The sequence below is a fragment of the Diadema antillarum genome, unplaced genomic scaffold (assembly GCF_040938485.1).
Source record: "Diadema antillarum isolate AM-2024a unplaced genomic scaffold, OU_Dant_1.0 scf00000030, whole genome shotgun sequence".
Taxonomy (NCBI): Eukaryota; Metazoa; Echinodermata; class Echinoidea; order Diadematoida; family Diadematidae; genus Diadema; species Diadema antillarum.
In genome coordinates, this window is record NW_027270919.1 from 131,520 (window position 1) to 146,446 (window position 14,927).

General features: G+C 42.4%; 2 protein-coding genes across 2 annotated transcripts in view; one reads left to right on the plus strand and one right to left on the minus strand.

Moving 5' to 3' along the window:
- Positions 1 to 1,731, minus strand: part of LOC139740856 (uncharacterized) — an 80,817-nt gene extending 79,086 nt beyond the window's left edge. The window contains exon 1 of the mRNA XM_071651440.1: positions 1,585 to 1,731. Within this exon, the coding sequence (XP_071507541.1) occupies positions 1,585 to 1,671 (87 nt within the window). The 5' untranslated portion in view covers positions 1,672 to 1,731. The remainder of the gene's footprint in view (positions 1 to 1,584) is intronic.
- A 6,043-nt stretch (positions 1,732 to 7,774) lies between these two features.
- Positions 7,775 to 12,253, plus strand: LOC139740086 (uncharacterized). The gene has a single exon (XM_071650678.1). The coding sequence runs from the start codon at positions 7,775 to 7,777 to the stop codon at positions 12,251 to 12,253; it is 4,479 nt and encodes a 1,492-aa protein (XP_071506779.1).
- Positions 12,254 to 14,927: the final 2,674 nt, after the last annotated feature.

The window sequence follows — 14,927 nt, forward strand, 5'->3', positions numbered from 1 at the left end:
AATGCATGTTACCAATTACTGTCCAACACAAAGTAAAATTTAGGTATGGTTAGCGCAGAGAGAGCAGTTTAGAAACCAGTCACAGTTGCTTTGACAAAGGACTTTGTTCTGGGATGTAATCATGATGGTGTAGTGGGATTTGGTTTGGGGGGATGGTTGGTTTTAACTTCCCCTCCTATCTACTGTACCTCACGACCATAACCAGACCCGGACTGTGACTTTGTAGCAGCACAATGAGTCACACTTTCATTTTCTCGCACTACTAAGAATTGTTTTCGTCCACTCGCTGACCATATCCGCTAGTGGTCACTCTACGGCGTAATACATTGTACAAGCACATTTTTACAACCGCTCTGGCCCTCTGTATCGCGAGCACTCATATATTATCATCTGTCACATTCCTCGCGAACAGCGTAACTTCACCTCCGGTCACTCCTACGGTCACCATGACAACGCGAGATGGACATCATTTCTAACCAATCTCCTTCTTTCTTCGCTCCACTTCTCGAAGAAGTTTCGCACGCGTGTTACAACTCTCCATTCACAAAAATCAACTTTTCACGCACACGACACTTCTTGACCAGCTTTCGACGTGAAAGCACGAAAACGCCAAGTTGTCAACTCGCCAAACTTCATCATCAAACATCGGACTCGCGAACTTCTCTCTCTCTCTCAATCTGTCTATCTCTATTTTCCCTCTCTAACTTCGCCGTCTTCTGGAGCATTCTACATTGTGCTACTTCGCCTTATTTACTGAAATTATACTGTGTGTCGCGTTATGTTTTTGTGTATATACCAAACGGGAAAGTGCAATAACTGAACTCTCAATTGGAGGACCATTTCCTGCAACAGCATCGACTCCAGGCGCAGCTCGGCCGCACGGGAGATATTGTGTTATAAAATCAACGAATGGTGAGTAGAAGGATACATTTTCTACGTTCTATTAACATCCTACTACGAAATCCCTTCAACTTTAACCTGACTAGGGGGTCACCCGACTGACACATCCAACTCTATATCAGGTGACAATTGACCCCCACGACCTTGACTCGACGCTGATGGACTCACGGTTTGGGAAAGGAAAGGACTACAAGGCATACACCTGTATAAATCCACCTGAATCCAGTCCATCGTCAGCCTGGCGTAGATTCTAGTCAGTAAGTATTTTACGCTGTGAAGTGGACATTACTCCCACTAGTCCCACTTTAATGGATAATGAGGGTTGCTGTTTATGTTTGTTGAACTTGTGAGTTGTGTGTTAGAGGTCTCTAATGTCACATATGTATATTTACTCTTATAATTCTGCCTCTAAACCCCAGGATTACCCCGAATTCAATGCCACACGGTGCGTGGTGCCATACGGTGACTGGAAATGTGAGCTGCGTAAACATCCGCGAGGTCCACCAGAAGTCCGCACACACGGCCTGGCGCGGAGGTACAAGCACAGTACAGCCAGCACGCAGCCAAGAGCGCTGCCGGCCGGAGATCTTGGGTAGGTGGGCGTAACGGAGTACCCGCTCCACAGCGAGAAGAAAATTACGCCGGATTGGGATGATAAAAACATGGTTATCTGGCACTACTTACCTGATTGACTCCTTTTGATGAATCGGACGGACGAAGCGGAGACTTCGCTTCCTTGTCCTCGATTTGCTTTTTCATCTTCTTAAACATGGTGGCAGATTTTTATACACACTACTTGCACGAGAAAAGCTTCGTCAAAAGTTACACGTAGATGTGTAGGTCGCCATGTTAAACATACAGAGTGGTAGCCGATTTTGAAATATTGCATAGGCGCGTTGTAGAGGGAGCCGATACTGACGGCGTCAGAAAGGATACCAGTCTCAGTGCCGCATCAACCCAACATTTTGACAGAAAAAAAAAAAAAAAAAATCACATGATAATTTTGTGATACTGCATAGTGCACATGCCTACGTATATACTATCAACATGTTCCTATTTTCGGCACAAAAGAACACTAAAATTCAACTTTCTCATGCATATGAGGCCTAAAGCAGACATGGAAAAATATAAGCTTCCATTGGGGAAAACAATAGAAGGAGAATTTTCCCTTGTGATATACTGAGTAAATAGGATATATTAGGTGGGTTCGATGCTTGGATGCAAAAATATTTCAGTCCAAGGTAAGGCCTAGTACTATAGTATAAGAGATTACGATTCTGTTCCGAAGTTATTCACTTTTTATTTTTGGAGGAAACAATGTGTCGTCTTTCCTGGGTGAAGAAGGCTACAAAATCTATGATGTGACATCTAGGGAACCTACAAATTTAATGAAGAGGATTCCATATAATTCAAAATTTCCTGAAAAAGTGAATATAACGAAGTAAATATATTTACTTTTATGCACTTTTTAGGAAATTTCGAATTCCCTATGTCATAGGTGTAATATGTAATGAAAATTGTTGCAATTTTAGAACTATTCAATTCAATTCAATTCAATCATAGTTTATTTCCAATCAACGAAAACAAAACATAGTACAAATAAGTATACAAACATGTCATGAAATAATATTGTTAAAACATTTGCAAAAGATTCATGTAGTATCCGAGAAAAATTATATAACAACATATATTTATATATATATATATATATATATATATATATATATATATACAATAATCAGGAGGAACAATGCATATATACTTCGTGGGCGTGCGGAAAATAGATTCGTTTATGGAAAATAGTGATCCACTAAAAAGCAAAGCTTGTGGGACGTGGATCGCAAGATAAATAATGAGTAAATAATATATTATTCGAGGGTTTTTTATAACTATTGTATTTAATATAAATTAATCAAGTCATTTGTAAAGATATAAATGTAGTTATATTGAGATACGCAGGTCGGAAAAAATAACTAGCTATAAAAAACTAGCTATAAAAATCTAGCTATAATGAGTATCATATTCGTATATATATATATATATATATATATATATATTATGTTTCATTATTGATGAAAAAGAATTGTAGATGATGCCATACAGAGAATAAATAAATCAAATCAAAATCAAATAAAATCGTATATTTTGTAGCTTCCTTACCCCGCAAAGACGACACATTGTTTTATCCAAACATCAAAAATGGGTAACGTCTGAACGATCCCGATTTTCCTTGTAACTCGCCCCTTCAGAGGCAGGAGGTAGCTATAGGCCTAGGTTTAAGCCTTACCATGCACGAGTTCGAAAGCATCAGTGAAAATTCGCCTGGAATGTGTACTTTTCATAAAATAAAAACTAATTTAGAGAATAATCTCCATGTTCTCTTTGTATGGATCTCTGTCACAATAAATGTGTCATAATCAATGTCCCACTGTTCTTCTAATCCAGTGATGACGACACACTGTAAAAACATCGGTGTTAGATTTAACACCATAGGTGTTAAATTTAACACCGATCAAGTGTTAATAGAGGACCACATCCACAGGCGTAGAAAATGCACTGTGATCCGGGTGTTGAAAAGTGTTCACCTGACACTTCGTGGTGTTAATTTGACACTGTACCTGGTGATATTTTGACACTGTACTGGTGTTAATTAAAAAATGACACCACATGGTGTTGATTTGATATTTGTTGGTGTTAATATCAATGGTTTAACACCCGTCCAGCTTCAATAAGAGACCACACCAGCTGGTGTTACTCTGGTGTAAATTTATTTTCACATTTTTTCAAAAATCTAGTATTTTAATGTAAAATTCTTGATCGTCTTGTTTAAATAAAAAATCAACAAGAAGTGCAGTTACTAAGAAACTCTTTAAAAAACAGTTTTATATTGGAAATGACACCCGGAGGTGTTAATTTAACACCATAAATGAGCCCCGAAAATTTAACACCAGCTCGGTGTTCACTATTTAACACCGGACTTTTTGCAGTGCACAATCTCATGAATTTAACGAAACCTTTAAAGGACAAGTCCACCTTCATATACATAAAGATTGAGAGAATGCAGCAATATTAGTTGAACACATCAGTGAAAGTTTGAAGAAAATTGGACAATCCGTTCAAAAGTTACAAATATTTCAAGTATCTGCGCAGTCACTGCTGGAAGAGAAGACTACTTCAGTGTATGATGTCACATGCGTACAACTATTATTATAAGGAAAATAAAAAGAGAATTTCACAAAACTTTACTTTTTGAATAAAGTGCACATTCCTTTGACTTGCTACTGACGTATGTTAAGGGTAATATTATTTCCCCTGCCTTCTGAAAGAGAGAAGTCGAGTGTTCTTCTGTTATGCGAGAAAAATGGAAATATGTTGACTTTTCTTTATTCTTTCTTTATATCGTTGTATTCATGTGACATCATAAGCTATAATGGTCTTTTCATCCAGCAGTGACTGCGCAGATACTTTGAATATTCATAACTTTTGAACGGATGTCTGATTTTCCTCAAACTCTCACTGATGCGTTCTACTAATATTGCTGCCTTCACTCAACCCACATGTCTATATGAAGCTGAACTTGTCCTTTAAAGATTCATAACTGCTGAACCGGAGGTTCTTCTAATAATCTGTATAGGCTCTATATTTACATGAGTGATTCACCGAAGTCACATTGTATGTTTTGGGTGAATTTCACTTTCATAATTAGATTTGTATAGAATATGTAAGAGATGAAAAGCGGAAAGACCTCCGCTTCGTTGAGTCAGCTGCACACATAATGGTCCGAAACACGACGGTACTTTTCATTATTGCACATTATGTGTTCGTGTTTGTTTGATTGTGTGTGTGTGTGTGGTGTGTGTGTGTGTGTCTGTCTGTCTGTCTGTGTCTGTCTATGTGTGTGTCTTATAGGCTTATAAGCCTATAAGTATGTCATGGGGGAGGGTTTGTCCATGGACACACCTCATAACTGCAAAAATACACAAAAATGTTGAACGGATAGGCCCTATGTGATTATGACTGAATAAATTGAAGACCTGAATATAAGAACGACCCAAGTCCAATTTTTGGTCAAATCCAGTTTAACAAGGGAAATTGTAGCTTATGCATGGACTCATCTTGTGTATAAATGATAAATCCTAATTAACCCCGGAAGTGCCTGAAATGAATGAGTTAAATCTTATATTGATGTAAGAATGAAGGACTTGAGTCATCCTTACATTCATATAATAGCGCCCTCTCTCATCCTTCTCTCATCTCTATAGCAGAATATCAGGTATATGAATCAAAGAACGACCCAAGTCCATATGAATCAAAGAACGACCCAAGTCTACCACACAAAATGGCCTCTCCACAATTAATGTAAATGTTAATTGTCATAATAATATGTGTTCTAATTTGTATATACAATGTTTCCTTCCCATCACAGTTAAATAGAATATTATTGGACAAATAAAAAAGATGTGAAGGTTTTTTTTAGTTTTCAATTCAATTCAATAGTTTATTTATTTCCATCATCACAAAAAAAAAGAAAAGAAAAAGTTGACATAATCCAAAGTGATACAATTTTTTTTTTCATTAAGTTTATATACTCTAAATGGTCTTCCATGGACTTGGGTCGTTCTTATATTCATATACTCAATTGTATACATTGTATAATGTATACATTACTACAAGATATAATAGGGTAAAATTCCTATTGACATTTTTATATTATACACACTCTTATTAAAATGACATGAAATTAGCTGACCATGCAGGACAAGTTTAGATGTTTGGACAGACAGGGACTGTGGAAGGTGTTTCAAAGGGCCTACTCGGGTGGAGGAGGCGGAGTATTGTGCCCGTGGTTAGTTAAGCAGTGGCCCTCCTCTTTCCACCATTTGATAAGAAGAATCCAACGTTTTGTTGTACATTGTTGTTGTTGTAATTATTATTGTTATTTATTATCATCAATATTATTGTTATTATTATCATCATTATCATTATCATCATCATCATCATCATCATCATTATCATGGTAAACCACGCATGTGAGACTTTCTACCCCCTCTATACCGCAATCCAACGTTAATTTTTATGTAAAGTCAAGAGATAAGGTCTCCACAAGCCTCTCAGCGGAGGACATTTCGATATGACAAAGACTGCCTCGACTCGAGCGGCTCTGAGACCAAAAATGAATTGCGCCCTCACCAAAAATGCGATGTCCGAGACGTCTCTGAAAACAAGGCGACAAGGAAGTCCCGGAGACGACGCGTCGTGACGTCTCCGAGACGTCTTCCAAGTCGCGAAGACGTCTCCGAGATCAGCTGGAGACTGGAAAGGTCTCAAGAAAAAAAAAATCGATCATAATAGATATGTATCACTATGAAAATTAATCCTAAATCACATCTTTTTTTAAATTCATTATGTCATTGTATGCTTTTTACAGTAAAACATTAAAATCCGATCAAAAATGTCATATCGGAGTGATGATTTTCAAGATTTTGAGTGATTTAACACCTACTTACAAACATTAATATTATATATTCTATTCCTCTAAACCCTACCAATTTCGGCACCGTATAGCCCCTGTCACGAGTGGAGTGACAGACGCTCTCCTCCACTGAGGTCAATTTGCATGGAATTTGTAAATAGGTACTTAAGCAGGCAAATTGATGCAAACTGTTTAGCATTTCAATAGAAGAAATTCCAGACCGCTCTCGGTAGAGCCACGGTAGTGCTATGTGTGGCAAGGAGCGGCAGTATGACATCAGGCCGTGAAGGGGACATCACGCTGTGGTGCTGTCTCCGTGACACATGGCATGAGAATGGCCACTCGGTAACGGTGACAGGGGCCGCCACCCCAGTCAGTATTAACTAGAGATACCCACAGATAGTGGTAAGTGCATTAATTTTGTAATTTTTATATTGTTAATTGGAATAATTCGTTTGTCTAAATGATATCTGAAGTGAGAGTGAATTGTGATAAACGTTTCGGTTAATATGTGATATAGAATATATAATGGCTGTTATGTGTAGTTGCATGAGCCTGAATATATTTGTATAATGAGGTAATTTGAACGTCAGTCAGGATGTGAATGTAATATGAATGTGTTTCAGTGCTCTGGCTTGAAGTTATGTGATTATTTTAATATTTGAAGGGTTTCCGGGTTTCCCGAAGGGTCAAGGGCCCACTGACACTGCAAGAGGCAGGTGCATAAGGGCGTAGACTGTCGACCAGCTCCGAGGCAGCAAGGGAGCATAGACTGTCGACCGGACTTCATTCCTGGATGCTGAGGAGACACCGCTAAGACGTCCGTCGGGAGAGCGACCACGCGAACGGCAATCGCGAAGAGTTGCTACGACAGACCACGCGACAGTCCATCCCAGCACCAGCGTAACGGGGCCCCGTCGTCGACCGACATCGTCATCGACCTGCATTGTCATCGTCATACATCGTCGTCATAAGCCATCGTCACGCAACGTACACCCGTGACAGCCATTCGAGGTGAAATAAGTCCAATTCAAGTTAAACATAATAAAGTCCTAAGAGCCAGAAAGCCACTGAGCAGGAATAATTTATGTTCGTTTTTTTCTCTTTTTATAATTTGCTGTAAAACCAAGATTCACAGTTATAGACAATTAAAATATTTGAGTTAACTGAATGCACATTGTTTCCTCCGTTTCATCTTGTATGAGTTACAGCCTGCCAACAGTTCTCAGAGGTTATGAAAATTTCTTTGGTCCGTTTATTTCCATATATAAGGATGGAAATCGGGCAAATTCTGTGACAATTGGGGGCTTGTCCGGGAAGAGAGAACTTGGCAGGGTTTATTCATACAAGAATTTGAGACGTGATTTGTGTAACCCCATGTTGTGTGTATAAGATATCACAATGGAATTAGAGAAGTACGTACAGTTAGGTAAAGATTGTGGACTGCAAGGTGCAGAACTAGTGGAGTTTGCCCGCACTGAAAGAGACAAGTATCTCGAAGAAAAGAGACGAGATGAAAAGTTAGAAAGAGATGAAAGACAGGTACAAAGGGAAGAAATAACCAAGCAAAAGAGGATTGAGTTAGAAATAGCTCAATATAAGAGTGTCAATGTGAAGGCAACAAATAGTGTAAGGAGTAGCCTACCAAGCTTGCCGGCGTTTCGCGCTGACTCTGACGATTTGGACGCTTATCTGTTGCGTTTTGAGAGATATGCAAAACAAAGTCAGTGGCCAGAAGAATGCTGGGCTCCTGCATTGGGGAACCTTTTGACCGGGCGCGCTTTGGAAGTTTATTCTCTCTTACCGGCAAATGAAGCTGATGACTATGAGAATCTGAAAGATACACTCTTGCGGCAGTTTGCGCTAACTGAAGAAGGCTTTCGCAAACGTTTTCGAGAGGCGCGGCAGAAAATGGGCGAATCATTTGGGCAATTTGCAACGCGCATAACCGGATATGCTACTAGATGGGTAGAGATGTCGGGTACAAGTAAGTCCTATGAAGGGCTACTAGAGCTAACGGTGCGTGAACAGCTGCTCGAATGTTGTGATCGTGGATTATCTGTTTTCATTCGTGAGAGAAACCCACGATCGGTGAAAGAGATGGCAGATATCGCAGATCGGTATCGGGACGCACACGGGCATGGCGGCTCCGGTAAACGCGCACGCGACGATAATAAGTCTCGTAACCAGGGCAACGAAGCAAGCCAAGCAAAGAAAGGGGGCACTACGTCACGCGACCACCAGGGTTGCTTTGTCTGTGGTAAGCAAGGACATTTTGCTTCCAAGTGTCCAGACCGTAAAACTGACCAGTCGAAAGTAACTAGCAAGCAGTATGTGCCAAAGTCAAAACAGACGGGGGCAACATGTGTGGTAGGAGTATGCCCTACTCATGTTGCTCACGAGAGAGGGAATATTTGTGGCACACCTTCAGTTAAACTGATGTGTGGTCACGAGTTACCCCTTCTTAGCGGTGGGTGTAACGTAGGCACAGACATGCCGACATGTGATGGTATGTTGAATGGCAAAAGAGTGAAGGTGCTGAGAGACACTGGTTGCAACACCGTAGTGGTGAAACGTCAACTGATAGAGGAATCACAGCTGACTGGTGAGATTCAAACTTGTGTGCTTATAGATGGTACTGTGAGAAAAGTGCCACTAGCAAAAGTTGAAATCGACTCACCATACTTTGTTGGAACAACACATGCTTTATGTATGACGAATCCTATCTACGATCTAATTATAGGTAATATTAGTGGTGCTAGGCAGCCTGGTGACGAGGACATCGGATGGAGCGGAGAGGATGCTAGGGAGGAGCCGTCAGCTGAGGAGATGACGACCTCCGGTTCAGAGGCAGAGTCCGCGGAAGCAGAATCTTCGAAAGGGACAACGCAGAACGGCATCACAACGACCTCCGACAGTCGTGATCGTCCCCACACTGACGAGAGGGTGAAGCAGTCACCGACACCCCTACCTACAACCAACGAAAGTGCAGCAGTAGAGACAAGAGGCATGAGGAAATCGAAGGAACGGCCGTGGAAGAGACTAGGATCAGCAGACCAGCCGACGATCACTGCAACCAGGGAGGAGATGATCAGAGAGCAGGCACGAGATGGTACGCTGGAAAAACTTCGAAAGTTGGCGGAGAAAGGTGAGGCTAAGGCTGTAGGGAATGGAAGTGAGGTCAGATATTTTTGTCGTGACAATCTTCTCTTCCGTGAATACAGGTCTCCCTACGTCGAGAGAGGAAAGACATTCACGCAGCTAGTGGTGCCCCAGCCGTATCGCAGTGAAGTGCTCCGACTAGCTCACGACTCCCCTCTAGCAGGTCACCTGCAGACGAAGAAGACGGCTGACCGGATTCTCGCCCACTTCTATTGGCCAGGGATTCAAGCCGATGTCAAGCGTTACTGTGCATCATGCGATTCATGTCAACGCACCACGCCAAAGGGTAAGATAGGGAAAGTACCCCTGACCATCCCCCCTTTGATTGATACATGTTTCCGTAGAGTGGCGGTCGATTTGATCGGACCACTTGAACCGATCACCGAGAGAGGGAATCGATATATCCTGACGATAATCGATCTTGCAACTAGGTACCCAGAGGCGGTAGCGTTACCACGAATCGAAGCAGAACGGGTAGCAGAGGCGTTAGTTGAAGTATTCTCGAGGTTAGGCATTCCTAATGAGATACTCTCTGATAACGGCACTCAATTCGTTTCAGGTGTGATGAAAGAAGCAGCTCAACTTCTGGGAGTGAAGCAATTTCACACCACACCATACCACCCGATGGCGAACGGCGCCTGCGAGAGATTCAACGGCACGTTGAAACAGATGCTGGGGAGGATGTGCCAGGAGCGACCTAGCGACTGGGACCGCTTCCTGCCAGCTCTTCTCTTCGCATATCGAGAGGTGCCTCACGAAAGCCTTGGCTTTTCTCCTTTCGAACTCATGTACGGCCGAGTGGTGAGAGGACCCATGACAGTACTGAAAGAACTGTGGACTAAGGAGATCCCTGAGGAAGAAACGAAGACTACGTACCAGTACGTAATCGATCTCCAAAACCGACTCGAACAGACGTGTGAACTCGCCAAAGAGGAGCTGTCCAAAGCATCAAGGAAGTACAAGAAACACTTTGACGTGAAGACGAAGGAGAGACGCTTCGAGTGCGGCGACAAAGTGCTACTCCTGTTACCGACGACGAGGAATAAGCTGCAAATGCAATGGCGAGGTCCATTCGAAATCGTGCAGCGAATTGCCAGAGACGATTACCGATTGCTAGTGAACGGTAAGGAAAGGACCTACCACGCCAATCTCCTGAAACGGTACATTGGGAGAGAAGACGAGAAAGTCGACGACCTCGAGAACGAAAACCAGGGACAACTGGAGGCGAACTACGTCAGTGTCGTGGACGACCAGGTAGATGATGACGGATCGGTGCCCCTCTCATTTCCCTCCATCGAAGCGTCGGAAAGCGTGCATGACGTGAAGTGCAGTGACGAGCTAGACGAGGAGAAGATGAAGGAGGTAAAATCCCTCTTGCTGGAGTTCTCGGATGTCATGACCGATGTCCCAGGACGGACCGACATCATCGAGCACGCCATCGAACTGAAAACGAACGAGCCGATACGTTCTCGCCCATACCCAGTCCCCCGGTCACTGAAGGAGACCATCAGAGAGGAGGTCAACACCATGTTGAGGATGGGAGTGATCGAAAGGTCGACATCGCCATACGCATCCCCCGTGGTCCTTGTAAAGAAAAAGGACGGGAAGAATCGCTTCTGCGTCGACTATAGGAAGTTGAACGCCAAGACAGTTGTCGACAACGAACCAATCCCAAACATCGAAGAACTGATGGCAGAGATAGGAAATGCAAAGTTCTTCACCAAGATCGATTTGGCCAAAGGCTATTGGCAGATACCCGTGGTCGAAGAAGACCGGAAGAAGACCGCGTTTGTCACGCCAGACGGCCAGTACGAGTTCAAGGTACTACCATTCGGGCTAGTAAATGCCCCAGCAGTGTTCACTCGGATGATGAGAGCTCTGCTGGAAGGCCTGCCCCATGTCGTCCATTACATCGACGACATTCTGATCTACAGTTCCTCATGGGAGGAGCACCTGAACGACATCCGACAAGTCTGCCTCCGACTACGACAGGCTCACCTTACAGCGAGACCGACAAAGTGTCATGTCGCGTGTAAGTCCGTGGAGTTCTTAGGACACATCGTAGGACAAGGAAAGATGAAACCTACCCCAGAACAGATCCAGAAGGTGATGGCGACAACGCGACCGACAACCAAGAAGGAGGTGAGAGCATTCTTGGGGCTCGTGGGATATTATCGGAAGTTTATTCCAAACATGTCCACGATCGCTGCTCCCCTCACAGACGCGACGAAGAAGAATGAGCCTGACAAGATAAGATGGGACGAATCCCATGAGCAAGCATTTTGTACACTACGAGACAGACTAGTCGACTTCCCAATTCTAAGACTACCCGATGACGACAAGGAGTTCGTTCTACGGACCGATGCATCCGATGTGGGACTCGGCGCTGTGCTGATGCAGGAAAGCGAGGGGAAATACTTCCCCATCAGCTACGCTTCTCGAAAACTGCTGCAGCGCGAGCGCGTATACCCAATCGTAGAGCGCGAGTGTCTAGCTCTTGCGTGGGCGGTCAGAAAGTTCTCTTACTTTTTGTATGGCCGAGCATTCCAGCTGCAAACTGACCACTACCCGCTTGCTCATCTAACACACGCGCGAATGCAAAACCCAAGAGTCATGCGCTGGGCGCTTGCACTGCAGGCATACCAGTATCGTGTACAGGTAATCAAGGGCTCAGAGAATGTTGGGGCTGATTACCTCAGTAGATGCCCTACTGAGTAGAAGTAGAGGAGTAAACAGCCCATGTTATCTCTACTATATGTGAGTTTAATCACAACGTAATTTTGCAATGAATTTATTGTTACCGTTATATACACTGTATGTTAGGAGGTATATTGGAAAACTACAGCATTACACAAATTATGTATGCTGAGTATGAGGTAAGATATGCAGTTGATTCATACATCTCTGAAATTATCTGACTGCTCTGAATCAGACACCCCGGTAAATACCGTGCATAAGAAGGTTTGGCACATTACATTTTTTTTTTGTAGCAACAGCTAATGCACATAATATGCGATTAGCACAGGTATCATAATATTCTCCAATGTTATACTGGCCAACAAGAAGAGTCTGTTGAAATTGTGCCGAAAGTGTCAATTTTGTATTGTGCGGTGAAAAAAAGGGTAATTTTATTATTGAATGCAAAAGAGTGTTAAAAGAGATATGATGAAGTTTATATGTTATCCAATTGACTGAGTAAATCAGATTGTATAGTATACTGTGGAGTTTGTTGGTTCGATAGAATACACATATAAACTGTCTCCATGGACAGCAGCCGACATTTGGAACAGTAGTCTGTAATGTATCACGACGAGTGAAGTTATGAAGCAGTGAATTGTTATCAGGAGTATAATGCTTTTGATTTAGAAGAGTAATGGTGAGAAAGTACTTACCTGCTACAGACATTCGATTTTTATTAGAGAAATGGTTATTGTTTCAGAGCGACTGTCATCTTAAATGGGGGGTTATTTGTCACGAGTGGAGTGACAGACGCTCTCCTCCACTGAGGTCAATTTGCATGGAATTTGTAAATAGGTACTTAAGCAGGCAAATTGATGCAAACTGTTTAGCATTTCAATAGAAGAAATTCCAGACCGCTCTCGGTAGAGCCACGGTAGTGCTATGTGTGGCAAGGAGCGGCAGTATGACATCAGGCCGTGAAGGGGACATCACGCTGTGGTGCTGTCTCCGTGACACATGGCATGAGAATGGCCACTCGGTAACGGTGACAGGGGCCGCCACCCCAGTCAGTATTAACTAGAGATACCCACAGATAGTGGTAAGTGCATTAATTTTGTAATTTTTATATTGTTAATTGGAATAATTCGTTTGTCTAAATGATATCTGAAGTGAGAGTGAATTGTGATAAACGTTTCGGTTAATATGTGATATAGAATATATAATGGCTGTTATGTGTAGTTGCATGAGCCTGAATATATTTGTATAATGAGGTAATTTGAACGTCAGTCAGGATGTGAATGTAATATGAATGTGTTTCAGTGCTCTGGCTTGAAGTTATGTGATTATTTTAATATTTGAAGGGTTTCCGGGTTTCCCGAAGGGTCAAGGGCCCACTGACACTGCAAGAGGCAGGTGCATAAGGGCGTAGACTGTCGACCAGCTCCGAGGCAGCAAGGGAGCATAGACTGTCGACCGGACTTCATTCCTGGATGCTGAGGAGACACCGCTAAGACGTCCGTCGGGAGAGCGACCACGCGAACGGCAATCGCGAAGAGTTGCTACGACAGACCACGCGACAGTCCATCCCAGCACCAGCGTAACGGGGCCCCGTCGTCGACCGACATCGTCATCGACCTGCATTGTCATCGTCATACATCGTCGTCATAAGCCATCGTCACGCAACGTACACCCGTGACAGCCATTCGAGGTGAAATAAGTCCAATTCAAGTTAAACATAATAAAGTCCTAAGAGCCAGAAAGCCACTGAGCAGGAATAATTTATGTTCGTTTTTTTCTCTTTTTATAATTTGCTGTAAAACCAAGATTCACAGTTATAGACAATTAAAATATTTGAGTTAACTGAATGCACATTGTTTCCTCCGTTTCATCTTGTATGAGTTACAGCCTGCCAACAGTTCTCAGAGGTTATGAAAATTTCTTTGGTCCGTTTATTTCCATATATAAGGATGGAAATCGGGCAAATTCTGTGACAGCCCCAGCCTTTCAAAATCTCGGACAAACTTTTGCAAACGTGCATTTCTCTACAGGGAGACAAACTGTAGCCTTCCGCATGCTGTCCGTGACTTCACGTCACTGAATGATTTTAACGGTCCCTTTCTGAATTAGGTTAATCTCAGTCATGTAAATTCACTTATTTGCTTGGATACAAAAGAAATTAATTTATTAATATAATGTATTTACACACCGCCAGAAAGTTTATATTGCCTTGAGATCTTGTACAATATTGATATCCAAATTTTTTATTTTCATAATAATGTAACCTTCTATTCTTTTTCTTTCTTACCTCTGTATAACTGGTCTCCATGGAAGACCAGCGGCACCAAAAAAAAAGTGCAGCTGATTATGGGCTATCCAGCCGTTATCTTTGTCTAATCCTCTATTCTTTTTCGTATATTGACGAAGTGTCATACTATTCACAAAAGTTTGCTATTTATGTATGTTTCATTTTATGCATGTATCATTTTTCTTGCACCTTATGATGTCTTTTATTTCTGTATGTATGTTTATGACAGAAATAAAACAAACAAATAAGCATGTTCCCGATTCTCTTTCGACGCTATCTCCGGACGTCGAGATGTGTTCAGATGTCGCAGACCAGTGAGACTCGAGTCCTCACTGCGGGTATCCAAGCCAATGAGATACCTCAGTTACTTGAATAACTCTAACATCTTTCACTTTCAATAATTCACCA